At 47.9% G+C, this 22,725-nt stretch overlaps 1 protein-coding gene across 1 annotated transcript; it reads right to left on the minus strand.

Annotated features, from left to right (window-relative positions):
- Positions 1-11,497: 11,497 nt before the first annotated feature.
- Positions 11,498-21,874, minus strand: LOC107315428 (uncharacterized). The gene is made up of 4 exons (XM_085549591.1): positions 21,539-21,874; positions 20,351-20,469; positions 15,621-15,737; positions 11,498-15,533 (listed from the first exon to the last, which is right to left on the minus strand). The coding sequence occupies exons 1-2, from the start codon at positions 21,809-21,811 to the stop codon at positions 20,365-20,367; spliced, it is 378 nt and encodes a 125-aa protein (XP_085405717.1). The 5' UTR covers positions 21,812-21,874; the 3' UTR covers positions 11,498-15,533; positions 15,621-15,737; positions 20,351-20,364.
- Positions 21,875-22,725: the final 851 nt, after the last annotated feature.

Here is a 22,725-nt window from a genome sequence, read left to right on the forward strand (position 1 = left end):
ATCACTGCTTCACCAAAATAAACTGGCCTGCATGTCTGTGCAAAGACAGCTTTACAGGCAAACTCATGTAGATGAAGCCAGCTGGTGACTCTGCTGTTTAAACAATTCAAATAGAATCATTGTATCATTTGAGTTAAAAAGAACTTTTAAAGGTTACCTGGTCCAACTCACTGGCAATAAAGAGGGACACCTACAGCTAATCCCTGATTTGAAGTGGTAGAGAGGAACAACCAGCACAAGGCCAGCTGGGCTTTATTTTCTACAAGGTGCTGAGTTTCTGTGCACTGTACCACATCTAAGAGCAATTCCTTACCTGAATAAAGTCACATCAAATGCTGGTTCTCCATGAGATAGTCCTGTAAGTAGCAGAAATGAGCTTTCCTGTAGTCTTGGTTAAGAAAAACAATTCACAAGCACTGTGGTCTGCTCCAACTCTTGACTAGCAGCAGACTGGGCCACTCTTCCTTAGTATCCCCAAATCTCTCCTGTCTCTCTGTCTCTTATTTCCTCAACAACAACACACACTCTGTAAATGCCAAATTAACATGAAGTTTCACATGAAAAAAGTTGTTTAGAACTAGAGAACATATGCTGAGAGTAAGCATTTCAGAGATTCATTTGAGGGAGTTAGTGCATTAATTTTGAGTGCAAACTGCAATCGTATTCCTGCAGAGCAGAGCAAATGTAGCTCTTGCTCTTCGGTTCCGAGATGATTTTCGGTCATCGTATATACTTGCAACACTGCTGACTTAGCTGTAATGGTAGGAAGATATCTGTAGCGTTCTTGGGGAGATTTGGACTTTAAATTCTCTTATTGCAAAGAAAAGTAGAACTCAAGCAAAAAATAAATAAATAAAGTGTGTGTGTGTGTGTACACAGCGTATGAGAAAAGGATAAGGCCATTTTTAGCCACCACAAGTCAGCAAAATACTACATAACTTGAGCTCTTGCCTATTCAAAGATATCGCCCTACTAAAAAACAAAAACAAAAGAGAGAGAGAAAAAAAAAAGATGTATGTGAGGGATTTGTTTTAAATAAATACAGAGCACCTTAATAGCAGAATACTGTGCACCTGCTGTTAGATTCCATCCAGCAATAAACCTCCCAGCAAGTAACAAGCCAAGACAACAGTATTGGTAATGAAAAATAAATAAATAAAAAATATTTTAGCAGAAGCTGTAGAAGCAAAATTTTTTTCAACTATTTTTGCACATCTTTTCATCATGTGCTTCCAGTTTTTAAAGCTGTTTCAAAACTGGGTGGTAAAATGTGTTAAATAGGTCATTCTCTGTGTCCAGCCCAGAGATAAGGGGCTGTTTATATCTTCAGCTGCAGAACTTTGGCTCTTGAGCTCAACTGGTAACTGCTTACACAGCAGGTCTCCAGTGCTTGCCCAGAAGGCAAATGTTACAGTCACAGAAAATAAATAAATCTGACTGCTCTCATGTTTACTCTCATGTTTAGCCCTGCTGCAGCACACCAATACTTCTATATATGGCAGCCCTGGAGCTCTAGTGCACAGAGATCACAAAGGAGCTCATGGCAGTTTAGAGAAGCAGTCCAAAAAAGTTAAACCATTAGACAAGGAGTCAAACTGGATGGTTCTGTGAAAGGATGCAAGGAGGAAATAGGTAACAGTGCTGCCAGAGGGGACTTGAGTCCTCCGCTGCTCACAGAACTGACTCACAGTGACACTGTTTGACTTAACAAGAGGTGGGAAGAATGTGAACAAATGCTGCCTACCTCCTATTTTCCTTGAGGAAAACTGTAGGCTACATGGGGCAACTCCAGAGTGGACTGGCTGTGAGATCCTGGAGCGTTGGCCCCTTGGCAAGTGAGCAGTGTGCCCACCTGTACTTCCCTTCCAAGCAGCATTGCCACTGGTGCAAAGATGGCCACAACACCAGCACTCTGCTGAGTGGCCAAAAAGTAGTGCTGGAGCTTTTCCAGTGCAAGCGGTGGTTCAATTCAATTAAACATAGGTAAATGCCATTTAGCCTGAATTATTCCCAGAGCCCAGGAACCCTGTATGAACTAGAGAGAGCAAAGGAGACCTGTCCAAGTCCCATGGCCAGCCTGCCAAGAAACAGATTTTGCAGCTCTGGCTCCTGCAGTCTAAAGAGGATAAGAAACAATGGGAAGGAGATTGGGGAAAGTGCTTTCCAACACGTAAAAAGATAATACTCAGAGACTGGAAAACTGTTCTGTCTACTGAGGACGGGAAAATTGGGTTAAAATGCATTAAGGTCTAATGCAGGTCTCCTCCAGGGAGAGTTTTCTAACACTCAGGAAAACAGGAGTACAGGAGTACACTGCCTAGAGAAAGCAGTGGGCACTGAGAAACGTGGTCAGTGGGAAAGGTAGGAAAACACTGGCCTTGGGCTTGGTGATCTTAGTGGTCTTTCAAACCTTAATCATTCTGTGATTCTATGAATCTGAAGAGCAGCATGAGCAACAAATCAAATGCTGTTGGCTCAAAATAAGGGATTAGATTAGATATATAGAGCCCCATTAAGCCCTTTCCAAGAGCTGTATTTCATAACAGCCCAGAACCACATTTAAGTAGTGTTTATTACCCTGCATAAATACTTTTACATCCAATTGCAACTGCTCCTACCTCTAAGCTGAGCTAAAGGCTCAAGAAGACTGAATGAGACCAAAGAAGTTCTGAGTCCTATAGAGAGAAGGTTTCAAGTAAGGTCTCTTCTTTCTCTTACCTTGAATCTTCCAGAGACATTATTCAAAACCAGAGCCCTAAATCTTCTCCTGGAAAGGTCTCCTTTTGGTGAAGCACTGGAACAGGCTGCCCGGAGAGATGGTGGATGTCCCTGAAGACACAGAAAGGTCAGGCTGCACAGAGCTCTGAGCACATGATGGAGATGTAGGTGTTCATTGCAGTGGGGATGGACCTTTCAAGAGGTAATTCATCAATAGTGTGTACCACAGGAAAAGCCCAAAACACCTCCCTGATTGCACAGCGATTGCACCTAAAATACTCCCCACTGTCCCCAAGAGGACAGAAGGCATCTGGAAAGCCTTGTTACACCAAAGCTCTGAAGGCAGCAAGGTATCTGCTTCAGAAATCTCTCATTTTTAATAAATAAACCCTGCTGGGAGCACAAGCAGAACCACCTCAGGCACAGAAACTGAAGAGTTCCATCTGATGACTGAAAAGAGTTTGTGAGACTTTGTTTGGAAAAGCAGGAAACCAGAGGATGCAGCGACTGAGCAGGAACAAAAAATTAGACTAATAAATTCTCTCATCACATGCAGCCCTACCCAGCATAAAGACATTAAATAAATAAATAAGTAAATAAAAATACACCAAAGAAAAAGTAAGGCCTGTGGGTGGTGAATGCTGTTCTTGGTCTCTGCATTTCTTCTGTACCTCTGCCCTTTTGTTCCTGCTTTTGGGCACAGCAAGAGAAGTGTGGAAACAAATTAAGAACCAGCTGTACACAGGAGGAGCAAAATCTCAGAGAGCAGCCAACAGAAAGCAGAACATATGTTTACTGTCATCTTCCTCCCCACGTTTGAAAAGCCACCTTATTTCCAAGGGGGAGAAAAATCCTTTTGCAAGGCTTTTGGAAGGGAGGAGAGCACCTCATCAGCTGGTTGCTGGCTCAGCTCACAGCAGTGGTTCGTTTCCCCTCATCTGTTGCAATCCTCCCCAGCACACTGATGGAGTTTGTGATTAATTCAGCTCTTTGCTCAAGTTTAATGCTGTTCCACAATCGTTTCTCTCTAGTGGAAGAAAACAGCATCTTTTGGGCCATTGTTTCAGGTGAAAGACTTGTATTGCCACCTCTCGCTGGGATGTTCCTTCCAACATCTGCACCTGGGCACAAGGCAGGGGATGTGTCAGCCCCAACTGTACAGAAGGGCCAAGAGACCATCAGAGGGATGAGACCAACCCTGGTGATGAATTTCATTTCTGACATCCCTATTTAAGAACAAAAGTGCCTATTTGGTTGCTTTATTCCAGGATTTAACTTTCATCAGCTATCCCTCAGTTTAGTCCAGGGATGACTTCTCTCACCCAAAAGCAGATTCTGCATATAGTTTGTTTGCACAACCAGCTCACTGGGAGACTGAGGGGTTCTTCATGCCCGGAGATGGACTTAACTATAATGCATTACAGGCTTCAAGACAAGGAGGATTAAAGCTGGACCATGCATGAACTACAAGCAAATGACAAATTGCAGTTGTAAGGCTGCTGTGTTTAACACAGCACTAGATATACAACCCAAAGTGAGGAGCACTTACACATATAATTCCTTCTCCAAAAATGTAGTAAACAGATCCTGTGGGTTTCTACCACTTCATTCTCTGTTTTGTTTCAGTCTTCTCAAAAAGTTCACTTGGGCCCAGGCCAGTTATCTGTGGAATTTATTACCATAGTAGTTCCTCAGATTGGACAGTGCTTTTGAGAAGCAGAAATGGAGAGCCATGCAGTGTTCCTGTAATAGGACAGTAATAAAACAGTTAGGAAAAAAAAAAATCAAGCTTGTAATATTGCATATCAATATGAGTGTCACCATGTTGCTGTCACACATGTTGGAAAGGAATTTAGCCCCATGGATGACAGAGTTTGATCTTTCCCAAATATAATCCCTATGTTATTTTCTCTGCTTTACTCTGGAAAGGATAAAGATTTCATGATTCAGATGGATAGTTTTCTCTTTGTGTCCTGGATCTCATTGGCCAGTCCCACCTCCAGCCCTGCAGCACATCCCCACTGCACAACATTCCGACCAAGTCTTTTTCTGCAGGCTGAGATGGAATCATAGAATAATTAAGGTTGGAAAAGATCTCTAAGACCATCTAGAGTCCCACCACCCACCACTGGGCAGGCAGTAAAAAGATTTGCAGAGAGATCAAGGCTACAGAATGAAAAGAGTCTTGAACTGACAAATTAATGGGAATCAGACAGAAGGTGAAAAATAATACTTAATGAGTCGTTGAGGACATTTCGTTTTGCAAAACAGTCATGTCTGCATGCTAACTGTGATGTTCCACAGCCAACACATTTGCTTGTTCAGAGTGTTTGGCTTCAGTTGCTCGCCAGAAAGCTGCAAGGTGCTCTCATTAGAAGAGCTATCACTAGGAAATCAAAGCTTGCTAATTGCTATAACTCAACAAAGCGGAGGATGGGTTAGTAGACAGTGATGTCTATATGTACATTTCTGAAATGCCCTCTTTTGTTCATAACTGGAATTATTTTATGATCTCTAGAAAGAAAATCTCTATTTCATTGGCCCTGTCAGAGAGGTAAAGCACAGCTGGCTTTATCCTTCTAAAACTGCAAACTTACAATCTTTCTTTACCCTCAGAAAGCAAGATCCACAGCTCTACTTTTGGCTTCATGTGTAATCATTGCATTTCTGGACCTTGTTCTTCAAGCCCTGGCCTCTTTAATTTGGACCTAGAAAAACCAGTTGGCAACATCAGATTAATGATTTTAATCTGCCAAACATGGAAAGTCTGAGAGCCTATCTTCTTTTTTGTTTGGTCAGTGAAAGGCAGAGGAGCTACTAAGAAAAAAAGAGCTTTTGCCTTCTATGTTCTTGATACAGTAATTAATAACCCAGATCTTTCTTCTTACAATCGTAGAATCCCAGAGGTTAGAAAAGGTTGCTAAGATCATCCAGCTCCATCATCCACCTACCACCAGTACTGCCCACTGCCCACATCCCTCAGTGCCACATCTCCATGGTTCTTGAACACCTCCATGGACAGTGACCCCACCACTCCCTGTGCAGCTGTGCCACTGCACCCCCACTCTTCCCAAGAAGACGTCTTTTCCTAATATCCAACCAGTTACTACGTTTGGTAAAAGATAAACAGGAATATAAAGCAGCAACTAACTGGAACAGAAGGAGAACTACTGGTAATAATAGGATATGTTATATGCTTCCTGCAACCTTTAGATGCTGTCAAGAGCAGAACTAGGCATACTGCATGTCCCATCATAAATCTTGCTGCACATGGCAGTGTTTTGATTTTGTTTCCTCTCTTCATTTCTCATTCATCCCCAGGAATGAGTCAGCCCGCAGTAAAGCCATCTGCACAAACTCACCGTGACAAGTCACCACTACATTGGCTTCTGGTCCCAATTTGCTCCTCCACAGCCCCCAGCCATGTCCAGTCTGCATCCCACCTCTCATATCACACTGCACCACTGGAAGTTTGCTTTGAAAGAAGGATCCAACAATTAATGGTCACATGAAATGAACTGAATTTACACACAGGAGCTTTACAGTGTGGGTATTTGCTATTGTAAGCACGTTCTGGACAGTGTTAGAGTAAGCAGGATGTTGCAGGGAACATAGCCCTGCTCCAGGAGCTGGATAAGAGTAGCTTTTTAGTATCAGTGTGAAGACAGATCAACTCCTTGTCAGCTATAGCACTATAAATATTAGTCTACTCTTGATTTATCAGTCATTTATCCAGCCCCTGCTCTGCAGCAGCAGCTTCTAGCATTGATGACAGAAAGGCTCGGCATTACTGAAATTCATAATAAAGAAGCTGGGTAAGATCTCCCAGGCTTGGGATTTCCTAATTAACACTAATCCCTAACAGCTCATCTGTCTGGGAGAGCCCTGGACAGGCTGCAGCAACTGAAGCACTGGGGAGCTGCACAATGCACTGAGCTTCAGTGCTCCAAAGATGCAAGCATGGCTCAAGGACAGCAGCTTGAGCAGCGCTCAGTGTGGGCTACGTCTCCAGTCCCCTTTCTTTACAACGCTGACCATCCTTTTGTCTTTCAGTATACAGTATTTTACTTTTCACTTGGAAAATCAGATATGTCACCTGTGGAGAATTTCATGTCAGAGTTCAGGATAATGTTTTCTTAGAAGAGGTAAGACAATGAGAAACACCATCATCCCCAGTGGGAAACCATTATAACCTTCTGTCTAATACCTTTTGCCCTGTAGCTATCTGGCAGCTTGCAGCGCACTTAGCATTAGGCTTTTCTGTGTTCAAAGCTGAACTTGCTGCCTCCACACCCCTACCACCAGGTTGTCTGTCTTCACCTGCTTTCTCCTGTATGAACTGACAGTAGTGAGAATGGGGTTAATGTTCTGGTCTTGACAAAGGGATCCTAACCCCCTTCCAACACACCTGTAGGGTGGCGCATCCAGAACCAATTTTGCATCTTAGCGTCTAAAACACTGAACCAAACTTGAAAAGGCAAGAGTAAAGGAACCGAATAAAGGAGACTTCACTCTGTATTGGCCATGAAATCCTTAATGCTTCATGTCATGCTTTAGAAAATCACTTTAGACTAAGACTCACTCAGTGATTACAGTCCCCTTTTCAGCGCCAGATGCCCAAGTGAAGCTCTGATGGAAGGTTTGGAAAATGCCTTTTAGCCATGGACAGGGAGTTCTATCTGCTCAGTCTCAAAAGAGAGAGACTGGAAGGCAACTTGATTACACTGTCTTCACGTGGGGAAGATAACAGGCACTTAAAAGGAATTCTTAATCTAGGAGAAAGGCTTAACAAAATGCTTTTGGCTAGAAGCTGAATCCAGACCGGTCCCAATTAGAAATAACACACTTAAAAAATCATCTTTTTTTTTTTTTTTTAGAAAAGGCAGCTGTTCCAATGGTTGTGATCACTGGGACAGCACCTGGAAATGGCAGAGCCCCCAGGCTGAGAATCTGTGGGGAGTTCTGCTGTCCTCCTTTCCTCCTTACTGGGCACAAGAGAGGGAAACCTGTCTGTAATTTAGCACCGACCTAACCTAGTGGCCCCTTCTGTGCTTAGTTAAACTCTCAGAATAATTGTATTAAAAAGATGAAGCAACCCTTCCTAGCAATCACATTGCAGCTCTACTTTGGTCCATATCTACCTGGGCATTAACAGAGCTTACACATTGAACCACCTTATCCAAACCATACTTAAAAGGAAGGAAAGAGCTACACAAGACAGCCAGTCCAGCCTGTTTCACTGTGTTGATACCTCACTCCGGCTGGTTTGCTGTTTGCTGCTGTCCTTTTCCATGTATATTTGAATGGGAACAGAAGCTGCCTCATGTGGGAAAGCTTTCTACAATGCTCTCCTGCCCCTATCAGCCCATACGCAGGTAGGTTGGATGGAAGCAGGCAAAAGAGGCAAACCTACATTTCCCCTCATTAATGCTTGCTAGTTCCTAAAGTATAGATATATAGATCCTAAAGTATAAATGCCACCAAGACATGAGGCATTTAACACGACAGTTCCCTTTTTGCAAGGGTTTCAGAGGAAACACTGTGCTTGCACACTTCTGCCTTTACAGCAGTAAGCATAGATCTATATAGAAAAAGAAATAAAAGCACAGTTTTCCATCTTTCCACCCCACAGAGAATCACAGAATCATTACAGTTGGAAAGGCCACTAAGACCATGTAGTCCCACCACACCAACAATATCAGGAGAGCAACATGGTTCTCCCCCAGTCACTGGCTCTGCTGTGGAGACATAAGGGAAGTCCAGGTTTCTACTTGAAGCTGCTAAAAGTAGCACCAAAGTCTTATTCACAGCAATTTGCTGCCCTCTGTAGCCCAAACAGAGCTCTCACTATTAAATTCAGGGCAGGAAAAATGCTGTTCTGTGAATCCCTCGCGGGCCTTGGGAATGATGGTACCACAAAAAGGCTGCAATGCCAGGTCCAGCCGAGCAAAGGCCATGTCACCCCACAAGTGGGTGACACCACTGGAGGAGCCCAGGTTGCCCAGAGAAGCTTCAGGAGCAGCCTGGTGTAGTGAAGGTGTCCCTGCCCTTGGCTATGGGGTTGGAACAGGATGATCATTAAGGTCCCTTCCAACCCAAACCATTCTGTGATTTTAAGTCATCCCAAACGCTTCCCATTGCCAATGGAGCACTTCCCAGGTGTCAATCTCAAAACCTCAAAGGAACCACACTGCAGTTTAAAAGGAGACAAACATGGTTTGGGGCAGTGCCCCAAAGAGCAGCCTGATGCTCATATTTCAAGCAGGTCTGCCATGGTTGTAAGCTATAGGAATTCAAAGCTGGAATAGAAGCCTGCAGAAGCTGAAACAAAAAGAAAAAATACATCAACCTGAAAGAAGACCCCAGAGAGGCCCAACTCTTTAGCATACTTTAAAGCATCTGCAGAAATGGCATTTCTTTTGTCAAGCTGAAGCTGCTCATTTCTCTCTGGTGAATTACCCAGAGTAGAGCCCAACCAATGGAAACCTCTCATACACATGGAACCAAGGGCGGGCTGAGGTTTGGGATTCCATCATCCAGCACAGAAATACATGTCTGGAAGGATACTCCAGAGACTGAGCACTTCTTGGCCTCTGATGCACATGGCCCCAGTATGTGGGTTATTTGTGACAAGGATAACACAACCCCAAACAAACTGGAGCTCCTGTTCTCCTATTATTGAAAAGCAATTTCCCCCTCCCCACTTGTTGCCTTTATGAAAACTAACCACAGAGCTTCCAGCAGGGACAAAAGCTCTTTCAGTGCAAACTGACCAAGTTCACGGCCAGGATTTTCCCCCAAGAAAACATTTCTGCTTTCCATCCCTGCCCAGTTACCTTCACACAACACATCTCTCAATGCGACAGGTTCTCTGGGTTGGATGTAACCTATTTGCAGTCCTCGAGTGGATGTAGCCCCCTAGTGGTGAATAAAGACACAAACAACGATGCAGTTTTTTCTATTTATGCATAGGATTGTCTTAATAGACAACCACCGCTTCTCCTTCTCTCTGCTATGTGCATTTGGGGATGCAAACCTTGGGCACTGCCTGGGTCCAAATGCTGAGAAAACACGCAAAAAAAGGCTGAAAAACGAGTACAGAAGTCTCGTTTTGGCACTGTGTGGGAGATGAGGTCCTTCCCACCCCTCCAGGTCTCCTGGTCGCACCCCCTCACCGCCGCAGTCATCTCCCATCCGTCCTTCGATCCAGCAGTGCCATCGTCAGGCAAAGCGCCCTCCCTGCACCGCATCTCGAACACATTTTGCTGTCCCCACGCTGCCACCCACAGGGCCCGGTACTGTGACCCTCTCTGCAGTCACAGGTCCCCAACAGGTCAGGGCCATGCTCAGCTGGACGCTGATCCGGTCAAGGGTTCCCCAAACCTTCACACTCAAGCTGCATTTGGGTTGTTTTTGTTGGTGTGGGGTTTTTTTGGCTCAGAAGGCAGTGAAGCCCTGGCAGTGCTGCCCAGAGCTGTGGGTGCCCCATCCCTGGAGGTGCCCAAGGCCATGGATGGAGTCCTGGGCAGCCTGAGCTTTGGGGAGCCCATGGCATGGGGTAGGGATGAGGGGGCTCTAAGGTCCCTTCCAACCTAACAAGTCTGCAGTTCTATTTTTCTCACCTGTCTGGACAGAAGCACATCTCCATGGCCTGGTGGCAGCTGGAACATCTCCTTCAACAGTCTCAACAATGCTGTGGACTGTCCTTCTGAGATGATATCGATTTCCACCTGTGTGCACTGGGAGTGCTGCACCATCCAGGGAGAGACAGACCTTTACCTTCCAGTCACCCTTCCTCTTCCTTGCCAGTAGGTGACACACACAGCCCTCCTTGCTGCAAAATGACAACAATTTCCATGAAGCATTTTGCTTCAGCAGCAGTCACCTTGCCCTGGCAGCACTCAGCCCAGCTGGGTATACTTTGCCATTAGCAGCTCATCAGCCTGTGTGCAGCACAGCCTGACCCACTGAGCTCGAACAGCCAAAGGATGCTCTTGAGCTATGCCTGAGCCAGGAGTGCCCAGCATCCCCCAGCCTGACAAACAGTGCTGCTTATCTGAGGGCCTGAATTAATTAAGCCCTGAAATGCACATGGTATGGGATGTAATGCTTGAATTACAGCTGTAGCTGCTCTCACCTGGCGTAGAGGCGAGTGATTTGCTACACCTGAGGCAGCTAATGGCAATGCTCAGGTCTGGGAAACATGTGAGTTCCCCCAGGTGGGACCGGAGCCCTGGCTGGAGGTGGGCACTGTAGTACCCAGCTCTGGCTGCTCCAAGAGGCTCTTCACAGGCTCCCATCCTGCAAGGGAGGAAAGCTCTCCCTTTTATAAACATTCATAGAATCATTAAGGTTGAAAAAGACCTCTGAGATCACAAGGTCCAATTGACAGCCTACCCTCACCATGCCCACTGCCCACATCCCTCAGTGCCATATCTCCACTGTTCTTAAACACCCCCATGGATGGTGGCCCCACCACTCCCAGGGCAGCTGTGCCACTGCAGCACCACTCTAGGAGAAGAAATTTTTCCTATTATGTGTTGGGGACAGGATGAGGAAGTGCCAGGATAAGGGTCTGCATGGAACCCATAAGATCTGCTCTAGCCCTGCACATCAGACATGTCAGATGGGCCTGGATTCACCCCTGAGAAGCCCTCCCTCCAGGAATAGGTGGGTTTTTCATCTATCAGAGTGTTAACGTTGTTAGAAAGCTTTCCTGAGTAGCTTTGCATGTTAACTCCTAAAGAAAACAGCATGTATTCAACAAGACTCCGTCTGATTCAATAGAAATAGACCTTTATTAATAACATGCACGTTGTATGTATATTTAAAATACATATACATTTTTCTACTATCCACTTTAGAAAACAATTTCATAAAAACCTTTCCGTCAGGTCCCGAGTAATTTTAAACATTAAAAAGCCACCTTCCATCATAGAATCCATAGGCATTATCCCAATGAGGTGGTGTACAGTCGCCGTGTAACACAGTGCAGGCTCATGCATTCCGGCAGAAGCGAGCGTTCCTATTTTCTGCCAAGTTAACCACGTCAAATATCAGATGAAATACTCGACGGCACCTGCCGCAGTCGTTATATGCAGTGGAGATTCCCTGCTGAGAGCACAATATGGCATTGAAAAGCTTTTTTTTTACACTGGTTGGAGCTCACATGAAGGCATTGCGGGTAGCACAGAACCCGGAGATGGCAGGAACTGGGAAAAAGAGAAGTTTGGGGACCAACCATAGGGAGGAAAGCAGTCTAGAAAAGAGGAGAGGAGGGAAGTGCCAAACTGTGAGGTGGGGGTGGTGCTTCCCAAGGCCCCGTGGGCACAGAGCTGCATGGCGTGCATGGGGCTGTAGGCTAAAAGGAGGGCTGTGGGTTTGCATGTACAAAGGCTGCATGAGGATGCGACTTTAAGGCACCATAGTCCAGATACTCAACACATTCATCAAAAATCAACAGTTCCATTTACAGTGCAATATCAACATATTCCAGAAGCCGAGCGGCAGCTCTGCCATAGCTTCTCACCAGTAATTCAGCAATGGAGGAGCACACTGGGGCAGGGCAGCCCCCACGCTGCACATGCTGAGCATGGAGCACATAAGGAGCCTTGCACGGATGTGCACAGAGAGGCACAGGCAATAACCAAGGTGTGCGGTGGAGCAGAGCCCTACAATTTGGGGGTGTTGGGTTGCAAAGCTGATTCTGTGCAGAGCCTCTTGTTGCTGCTCAGTGCCACCAGCTCAAGTCCAGCACTCACAGCCAGGTGAGAGAGTGGCACAGAGGGAGCTAAACTTTTAAACACTAATTACAGTCACATGTGCTGTTCCGAGATGACAGTGCATTGTCATAAGCCAGCCCTATTGGGAAAGAACAGCTACCTGTGAGCAGGTTTGTCATTGCCTCCCAGCATCACCTAATGAACACTATCTCCAAGGCAACAGAGTCAGAGGGAAAGAAGGACCTTCCTTACATCCAGTGCAAACATAGCCCATGTGTGGGAGTTCCTACCGCAGTCATAATGGAACATATATATATGTGTGTGTATATATATATATATATACATATATACTTATCACTGGAATCTGACCACCTACATATTCACACATCAGAGCCAGAAGAGCTGAATTGCAGCTACGAGCCCTAAAGCAGAACAATCACTGCATGAAGCTGTATGAAATGGCTGGTGCCCAGGAGCTTGGAAACTAAGCGATAAAAGCAGTACGTTGTTCAAAAAGTGTCAAACTGGAGCAACTCGTGATGCTGCTGCACCTCTGTACTGCTTTATCACTGTAGATTATGGCTATCAAGTGCTAATGGATGAGTGATGATGAATGTGAGCCACTTCTCACTGGCGAATATCACTGTGTGAAAGCACAGTGCTCTGTCAGAGGGGCTCACAGTAAGCAGGAACATACCTGCCCTGTTCAGCAGAGGAGGGAATTGTTTATGTGATGGGGGGAACATGCTTTCTTTTTCAGGTGAGGTTAAAGGCCTTAATCCTACGGAGCGTCCATGCCATTGCAGCCATTTTTATTTGATATCAGATTTGTTTTTCAGGCCAGGACTGTCCTCTGAGTGTAACCAAGCAGAACAGAGGGGGCAGGAGCCCTAGCATCTTTGCTGCATTGCTGCAAGTTCAGGCAAAAACCAGACAAAAAAGAGCAAAATAAGGGCATAAATCAGGTCAGTTTAGAGCAGAAGAATCACACTGATTGAACAACTACACCACACACTGTGCCCCCAGTGTCCTCCTGGGCACAGGCACTGCCACTGTCTCTGCCTGCAGTGCCCTATCCTCAGCCTTCCCACAGTGCCTGTGCTGCTCACACTCCCCACTTTGCAGGTTATCCTGCCCCCAAAATAAGCTGTTGTTTTGCACTAATAATCTGTGCCTTCCTGCTGCTTTCTGTCCCCTAAGCCTGTACTGCTGAGGCAGGAGTTCACGTTGCTCCTTGCACCTCCTGCTCCTGCCCTTTCTCCTTTGTCCTGTGCTGTGAACACATGCCCAGCAGCTGCAATGTTGCAGCTGAGGTGCTCTGAGGTTCCCCCTTTAAACCTGTACCGAGCACATCCCAGCCATGCAATGTTATTTCTTTGTACTTAAGAAATAGCATCAGCCATCAGTAGGACAGGTTTGGACCACTGCTGTTTTAGTTCAGCAGTCCCAGCTTCTGAGACACAGGTATATCAGTCACTGATACATCACAGCTCCTTCATCACATTTCCCCAGGTTACAGTGCAATCATTGCTTTTGCTGGAGCATCATCTCTTCCCTTATATTACTCTTTGGTATTTTCATGATATAGCTTTGGCAGCTATAAAAACCTTCCACCTGTAATCACCAGTTTGCTGATCAGCTCTCATGTCAACCCACAGCTCATGAAATATATATTTACATAACCTAAGGTTAATTCCTGGGTCAAAATCAGGCATTTCAGTTAGATGGGGCACTGGGCAATCTGATCTAATACTAAACCTAGCAGCCCTGCCCAAGATGGGGGTTGGAACTTGATGATCTTTGAGGTCCCTTCCAACCCAAGCCATTCTATGGTTCCACAATTTCACTTCACCTGAAACACCATTACCAACACTGAGTAGCTTCATCTGTCATGTACATTCACTCTCTACCCAAAGGAGTTACCACTGTTCTTCTGCCTTTCCATGTCAAAATCAATTATTACCTATGATTTCCCAGCACCAGTGTGAACCCCTTGCCCAACAGCAGGTCAGCATGCAGGAAGGTATGGGGGAAACAACCCGAATAAAGCTAAGGGAGCACAGCAATGGGACAAAGAAATGACCTGTCCTGTGAGCTGTTCTGTTCTGTACTAGAATAGCAAAGTAGATGTTAGCTAAGAGAGAATGTAAGTAAAAAGGTGAATGCAATTATTCTAATAATAATAAACTTGCAAATCTCATTAGAGTTGAAGTAGCAAGCGAGTTAGTCTGTGACCATCCCAGGCAAAGGCCATTCCTTTGGCACTGACTCCTTCATGTACAAAGCATTTCCTTACAGAAACTTCCTATCTGTCCCTTCGCAGTAAGTAACTGGCACCTGGCTCCTCGCTGCCGGACTGCTCCGCTACCTGGGGCTCCCCTTCTGCTAAGGGTGGCACGACTGAACAGCAAAGTGATTCCCGGTGTCTGTATCTACACACAGAGAACTGCAACACGGCTTTGCATCCACACAACATGTTGCACGTGGGTGAGGCCCTCAGCATCACACCTGCCCTGCGTGTGCATGGTGCTTTGTGGCCAATTGGTTAATGGTGGGGCTGCAGAGCGGTGCCCAAAGCACCCAACTCACCCCAAGCTGTTGAGTCCAAGCTCTGCTCCCACCTCACCACGGGCATCTCTGCAATCAGTGCCTCATCCTAACGCCTCAGCAAGCAGTTCAAGCATTCAGAAACAAACATCGGTGGGTCTAACAGCTACTTTAATTCATTTTATAAATAAGCAATTGAGAATTTTGCTCCAGGTGGCTGCTTGTGTAGCCCATCCCATAAACGGCGTTCTCTGCAGAATAAGGCACAATGCGATACGAATGCAGCTCTTCATAATAGAGCGACTGGGAACAGCACTCGTGTACCATAAACTTCAGCCGTTTTCGTGAGTCAGAGTAAGCAGTCCTATAGCACGGAGCCTCCTTAAAGTATTCATAGCTCTCCCTCTCTGTCTCTAGGTGAATCTTCCTCAACAGATTGTTAATTAACACCGACCTACGGAGATACGCTTCGGGATCTTCCAGGAATCGGAGTTTCTGGAGAGAAAGTTTTAGAATACAAGTCCGGTCCTCAGGGAGTATCAGGTGCTGGGGAGCAAAGAGCATCACACGGGTCTTTAGTAGGGAGGGATGGAACGGAGGGAGGATGGGAGCTGGAAGGAGAAAGCTACTCACTTTTGGACAATACTCATGGTAATCTTGATGTAGATGTTCTTCTTCTGCATATTTTCTCTTAAAGTAAGCTACTTTCGACGTCGTTAATGGATTTGGTAGGCCCCTATCAGATCAGCTCTGTGCAAAATTAAGAGAGAATTTAGGTTAGATTTAGGTTAGATGTTAAGAAGAAACTCCTTACTGTGTGCACCCCATCCCTGCAGGTGCCCGAGGCCATGGAGGGGCCCTGGGCAGGCTGAGCTGGTGGCTGGCAACCAGCCCTCAGCAGGGATTGGAGCTGGGTGAGCTGTAAGCTCTCTTCCAACCCAAGCCATGCTCCGGAGTAGTGACCACCCGCACTGGAGCTGCTGCCATAAGTACCATCAGTATCACGGCTGGCGACAGCCGCTCAGACCAGGGTAAATGATGACCCGATCCCAGCTCCGAGTGCTGCTGGCCAGCCTTGCAGTGAGCTCTCGCTAGGTGGTGGTGTGGTCCCATGGCAGCCCGGCTTTAAGTGCAGGCTGCTGTTTGTTGGTTATCACCGAGTGCACCCAGCCTGCTTGATGCTCAGCCCTTCATGTAAGGGAATGCAGAGCAGAGCCCTCGGGGGTCCCGCTGGCTGATCCTCTCTACCAGAGGTGTCACAGTGCTACATTACTGCAATGGGACTGTAACTTTCCTTCTGGTGAGCACCAGACAGAACGCAGACTGGGTTTTGGTTTGCGGTTCATTAGACGGGAGGCGCAAGTGTTCGGGGTTGACATCATCGTGGACAATATTCCCTCTGTTAAAAGCAGTTTCTGTGGCTTCCTTTCAAATATGCTATTTTTTGGAAGGTTATTCATGGTGAATTTTAAAGCCCACAGAACGTTACCACCTGGAGCCACTCACAGTCAGGTCTCGGAGCTCATGCTTCCTCCTCCAAACTGAGATGCCCTTACAGCTCTGTGCAAAACCTTGGCTTTCTGGGGCAATAACAGACCTGATTCTGGAATGTAGAATCTCTCCTATGGTAATAAAGCCAAATACACCGCAGAGAGAGGAGAGAGCTCATATGGAGTGCTGGAAGGATCCTGCCATGCTCCCTGAGCTGCAGCTGGGAGTGAAAGGACACAAACACTGATCCTGCAGGGGCTGGGAGCAACTCTTCCTCCCTGGTAGGACGGAGTGATGTGCTCTGCCTTCCTCCTTCCACACCAAAACCCACATGAGGTGCCCAGAGAGGACAAATCCTCATGGAAGACTCTTCCTGTATTTTCTCGCTGAAGTTCAGGTTAGTGAGGATGGAGGTTTTCTATAAAAGGACATTACAAACCTGGGCAGAAATCCCTTGGCTGGTGGATTAATGGACTGTCTGGAGCCAAGTGACCCAGCCCTGCACCAGGACCAAGCACTGCACTCACAAAAGAGGAATCAGAAAGGGACTGTTCCTCCTTGCAATAGGACGATGCCAAGTTTTGGTCAACCTGGAGCACTGCATGCAGCTCTCAGGAGTCAGGGCACAGCTACGATCTCCACAGCACAGCCAGCCCCAGGCAGCTGAGAAATGTGGTCCAAACGCACAGCCTTCACTGCTGACAGGTTTTATCCTACATTGGAATTCCACTGGAGACAGGGCACCCTGGGCATTTAACTACTCTCATACTGCTTCTCCTAGGTTAAAACCTCCCTGCTGTGTTATCTGAACACAGACAGAAAAGCATTTACGCTCCCAAAGCTGTGGGATAGGAGAACATCACAAGGACTCAGGGGAGACCTTACAATGACCTGAAAGGAGGTTGCATCGAGGTGGGGTTTTGCCTCTTCTGCATAACTAGCAATAGGATGAGAACCAGCCTCAAGTTGTGCTGGGGGGGTGAGGGAGGAAGGGAGGGTTCAGGTTGGACATTAGGAAAAATTTCTTCTCTGAAAGAGTTGCCAGACACTGGAACAGGCTGAGGGAGATGGTGGAGTCACCATCCCTGGAGGTGTTCAAGGAACGTGTAGATGGGATGATACCAAGGGATATGTGGTTTAGTGGGGAAATATTGGTGGAAGGTAGTTGGCCAGACTGGGTGATCTTGGGGGTCTTTTTCAAGCTTAATGGTGATTACAGTTTTCCTCAGCCTTTCTCTGAAGAGGACAGAGGTATGAAGGATGAAGTGATGTTCCCATGGCCCCATCAAGAATGGGAATAGAGCCAAACCCAGAGTGGAGGCTGAACCAACCAGGGGCTTCTTGTTCTCCTTTAAAACAATCTTCTTATAAAACTCACTGCCTGGTGATTTCCACTGAAAAGGCTGAAAGTGCATCTGTGTGCTCTGCATGCAGAACATGAGCAGAGGGAGGACAGAAACCCAGGGCATGCAGAGCATCACTGCTCAGCCCTCCATCTCTTCTCCATTCTCCCTTGAGATGAAGGATGACAACTGGGACACCACCGGCCTTAAGGACAAACGGTCCTGAAGAAGGATCAGCAAACTGCTTGGAGCAGCCATGCCAGATGGACAGGGAGAGGCTGTGTTCAAGAACCACGGAGATGTGGTGCAGAGGAACACGGTCAGTGGGCATAGTGCAAATGGGTTGGGGTTGGACTTGGGGACCTCAGAGGTCTTTTCCAACTTTCTTTCTGTGATTCCATGAAGTTCCCTTCATCTGGCCCCATTCCCTTGCCCTGTCCCCACTTCTGGGCTACAAGGCTGATTTTAAATGGACAAACTCCCACCCGCAAGCACAAAGCTCCTCAAAGACCAAGAGCAGAGCAGACACACGCTGCTCGGTGTTGGCTGTCAGCAAAGCCCAGCGGCTCCAGCCCTGCAGGACTCCTGAAAGTCAGTGCGGGCTGCCTGGCCGGGCTGCAGGCACGCACGGCGGTAGTAATGCGGCAGTGAATCAGACCCTTCGTGTTTTGTTTAAATATAAACATATTGAATCAGTGCTTTGCTTTTTTTTTTTTTTTTTTTTTTTGTGAGGAAAGGCTATTCTCGCCAGCCAAGTGTTTTGACAGCTACAGCAAGGTGGTATGAGTCACTGCCTCCGCCTCAGCCAGCCTTGGAGACAGATACATCTTAATCACATTACGTTTTTTCAGCGCCACACCACAATCCCAGGCACGGGGCCAACCTTCCCCCCAGGGATGGAGCGGTGGATCCTGAGTGCGAAGTTTGCCCTCCCTGCCTGGCCGAGCCCGGCTGCTCGGAATGCACACAGCAGCACGCAGCGGCTCCCGCTGCCATTAGTGCTAATGGAAGTTGGGAACATAAATCCCATGCGTGGCACTGAGGGGATGGAGGCTGCTGCCTCCCGGATCTCCCCAACGCAGCTTCATGAGGTCTTTAACTGTACTTTCAAATACATTCCCGTTCTTACTCCTTGCTCTGGGAATAATTACAGCGCCGCGTGGACCCACAGAGTTATTAAGCATGTTTGGGCAGAGGGCGAGATTAGGCATCTTATCTAAATGGAAATGGAAATTGATTTATAGCACGGCAACTTCATGATCAAGCTGCAAATGGCACAAAATAGTCTTCACCTGCCCCAGGGTCCCCCATCACACAGAGATAGAGCCTCTCCACAGCATGAATTAGTGCTGCTGCTCCCAGGAGGGCTGCAAGGTCAGCCCAGAGAGGGGGGTTTAGCAAATGACTGAGCAGCTGAAAGCAAAGATTGTGCTTTTCCACTTCAAGCAATGGAAAGGAGACTGCCAGCCCTGGGTCTGCAGGTTGTACAGACAGCTGCTCTGAGTGCTTCTGCTTTTCCCACCTTTCCTGGGGAAGAGGACGTGTCCCTGCAGCACGATGCTGCAGTGCTGGGGCCGGAGCAGCTGCTGCTCTCAGTGCATCACTGCAGACGGCTGCAGGGGAAACTTGGGGGCTCACTGGGTGAGCCGGAGCCAACAGCACCTCATACATGAAATGTGCCGGTACCCCATTGGGCTTCCATCACAGCACAAGGGGATGGAAGTGCAAGAGAGCTGGCTGAGATGGAGAGCACCTCTGAGCATGTCCTGCATGCACAAATAGAAAACCCAATACTTCTGAGCAAGCAGAGATGGGCGTTTATTATCAGTAGGAGATGTGACTTTGACATGGCTGGAGATACTGCTGTGTCCTTGCAGCTGCCATCAAACTGCAGTGATGAATTCCCCTGCCTCTAACCTCAGCCATGCTGCAATCACAGAGTGCTCAGCTGAAACCCTGCTCTGATTTCACGTTACACTGCTGCATTTCTCAGGACAAGCAGCCTCAGGTGCCACCGAAGCATTCCCAGCTGGTAACACAAACCACCAAAACACAGGCAGAGAACACATGAATGGGAAACACTGCCAGCCCATGGGTTTCACATGGACTGACAATTGCAGAGCATAGGGATGGATCTCCCACTCCTCACCCAGCCACAGAAATCCCCTTGATTACTTGAGGGAAGATATCAGCCTTGCTACTGGCTGAAGCTGTGGCTCGGCACTTTAAAACTGCCTTCTTTTGGGGCTTCTAATAGCTTTATATATCTCCCTAGTTCATCTGTGTGCAAGACACAGGTGTCAGGATAGTTCTCATGAGTGCATGAAAATAGAGACATAGTGATGGGGCGATTTCTCTGCTCCCTTTCCCTGCAGCCCTGCTGCCTCCATCCCTCTGACCAAGGGAACAGATAAAGCTCAGCCAGATGCAGCAAAGAAATAGAATAACATCCTATCTCAGTCCCCCTTTGGTAGAAATATCCCTCACTCCAAAGCCCGGTCAACAGTAGTTGGCAAACGTGGCAGTTACCTGAGGATGTGGAGTCAGTCTGCAAAGGGTCTCTCTGGGATGACGCCAGCAGTCCCGGTGAGATCTCCTCGCACGGGCTCAGCGAGCATTGCTGGCAGCACAGCCCTGCAGAACGTCACCTGTGGGGGGACCAAGGGGAAACATGGCTCAGATGGCAGCAGCAGGATGGGCACGAGAGGAGAGAAAAACGGAGTTCTGGTGTCACATCCAATTCCTCATAGAATTGGTTGGAGAGACCGCTTAGACAGCCTATTCCTAACTCCCAGACTTCACTCTCGCTTCTCAGACAGCCTTTCAGACATAAACCAGAAAGTGAGGAAAAAACCACGTCAGCCTCTCAGCAGAACGGCTGTAATGCTCCCACAGTGAATAATGCACACACAGCTCCTCGGAATACCCGGAAGTTTGCAGAGCCAGAACACGACTGCAGACTGAGCACAACCTCGTGAAACCAAGGGCTGTGATCCCCATCAGCTCTTGTCAGCCCAGCAGGAAACTGAAGGGATACTACTGAAACCACAGCATCATTTGGAGCGGCAGCGCCCATTTCCCAACAACACAACCCCCCCCTCCCTGCAGAGTAACACAGCTCTGGGCAAAGTCAGATTATGGGTTGAGTGTCCCAGGATTACTGTGCTGTGTATGTTTCTATGTTTGCTTTCTCGAGGGACACCATGGTGTCGCACCTTCCGGGGCTGAGAAACATCAGCAGACCCGTGTGTGCAGACCCAGCTCCGTGCTTGTATGTGCAGAGATGCTCGTACTCCCTATGTCCACACATGAAGCAAAAGCAGATCTAAACACCGTGAAAGATAGAGGAAAACAACGTGTGTGCGTGCATGCGTGTGTGTGTGTGTGTCTCGCAGCAAGAACACATCTATATTTAGGTGGCTCTCTCATTCCCGAGGATGACACTTAGCAAATAGGCAACAAAAAGTAGCTCCGCTTACTTTGCAGAGTTCTCCCATAGGATGACAGCAGACGGAGCAGCACCTCAGTGCACAGCCCGTAGCCCTGCAGGACTAACTGCGCCCGGCTCGGCTCCGTGCCCTCTTCCAGCGCTCTGCAAAGCCGGCAGCTCGCACATACCAAACTCCCTCCGTGCCAGCAGCCGCCCGCAGCCCGGCCAGCAAATGCCACGCTCTCCGACTCGCTGTCCGCAAACACCCTCAGCCCTGCGGCACTCACCCGGCGATCCCCGGCTCTGGAGGGGGAGCTGCTCCCGTCCTTCGTCCTTCCCCGGCCGCTCCGAGCTGTTGGCTGCCTCTGGAGGTGGTGGCACTGGTGGCAGCTCCTGCGGGTCCCTGCAGCCACTGAGGAGCGCATCACCGCCCGGCTGCAGCACGCGGAGGTGGGCGCCCAGATGTGCCCGGCACGGATTGGTCCAGCGGGAGCAGATGTTGCCCGGTTGCTAGGAGCGTTGCCAGGCGCTTTGCTAGGAGACGGTGACGCTCTCCCCATCACTGGAGCGACTCGAGGCGGCGGGGAGGGAGGGGAGGTCCCGGCAAGAGAACGGATGGGAAGGGCTGGAAAGGACGGGACGGGACAAGATGGGATGGGATGGGATGGGATGGGATGGGATGGGATGGGATGGGATGGGATGGGAGGAATGGGATGGGATGGGATGGGATGGGATGGGATGGGATGGGATAGGATAGGATAGGATAGGATAGGATAGGATAGGATAGGATAGGATAGGATAGGATAGGATAGGATAGGATAGGATAGGATAAGATAGGATAGGCGGGATGGGAGGATAAGGACGGGGAGAATTGGACAGGACAAGATAGGACAGGATAGGAGATGAACAGGATAAAATGGTTTGAGGTGGGATGGAAAAGGATAGAATGAGTTGGGATGGGGTGGAATAGGATGGGATTGGACACGATGGGATGGGGAAGATGAGACACACGTATTATGGCTGCAGTGTGTCACAGCTCAGAGCTGAAAAGGGGATGAGTTGCTGCCAGGATCATTGCAGCAGGGCAAAGAATGGGGAAGTGAAACGCCATAGGTAGGAGGTGGCAGCCCTTCTTCATGTCTTGCAGGTGGAGAGGACAGCTGATGTCCCATATGGGCAAGCTGAAGGGAGTATAGAGTGGAGCAGCAGCTTCAGGGGAAAGGATGCCAGGTAGCTGCTCCAGCACAGGGAGAGACTGAGACTGGGATAAACCCAACCCAGTGCCCAGAACGGAGGGAGTGGTGGGTTTGACTGGGGACTGCTGGTAATGCACACTCACAGTCTGCTCTTCCTCTGGGTGACATTCATCTGCCCTCTCACTTCATGCCTATGTCCCCCTCTGGGCACACTCACCATTCCTTAAGTATTTCTCAGACCCCTTCAGAGTGCCCTGGCTGGGGCACATATACCCCTG

The sequence above is a fragment of the Coturnix japonica genome, chromosome 5 (genome assembly GCF_054131305.1).
Source record: "Coturnix japonica strain WE chromosome 5, WE-NBRP24, whole genome shotgun sequence".
Lineage (NCBI taxonomy): Eukaryota > Metazoa > Chordata > Aves > Galliformes > Phasianidae > Coturnix > Coturnix japonica.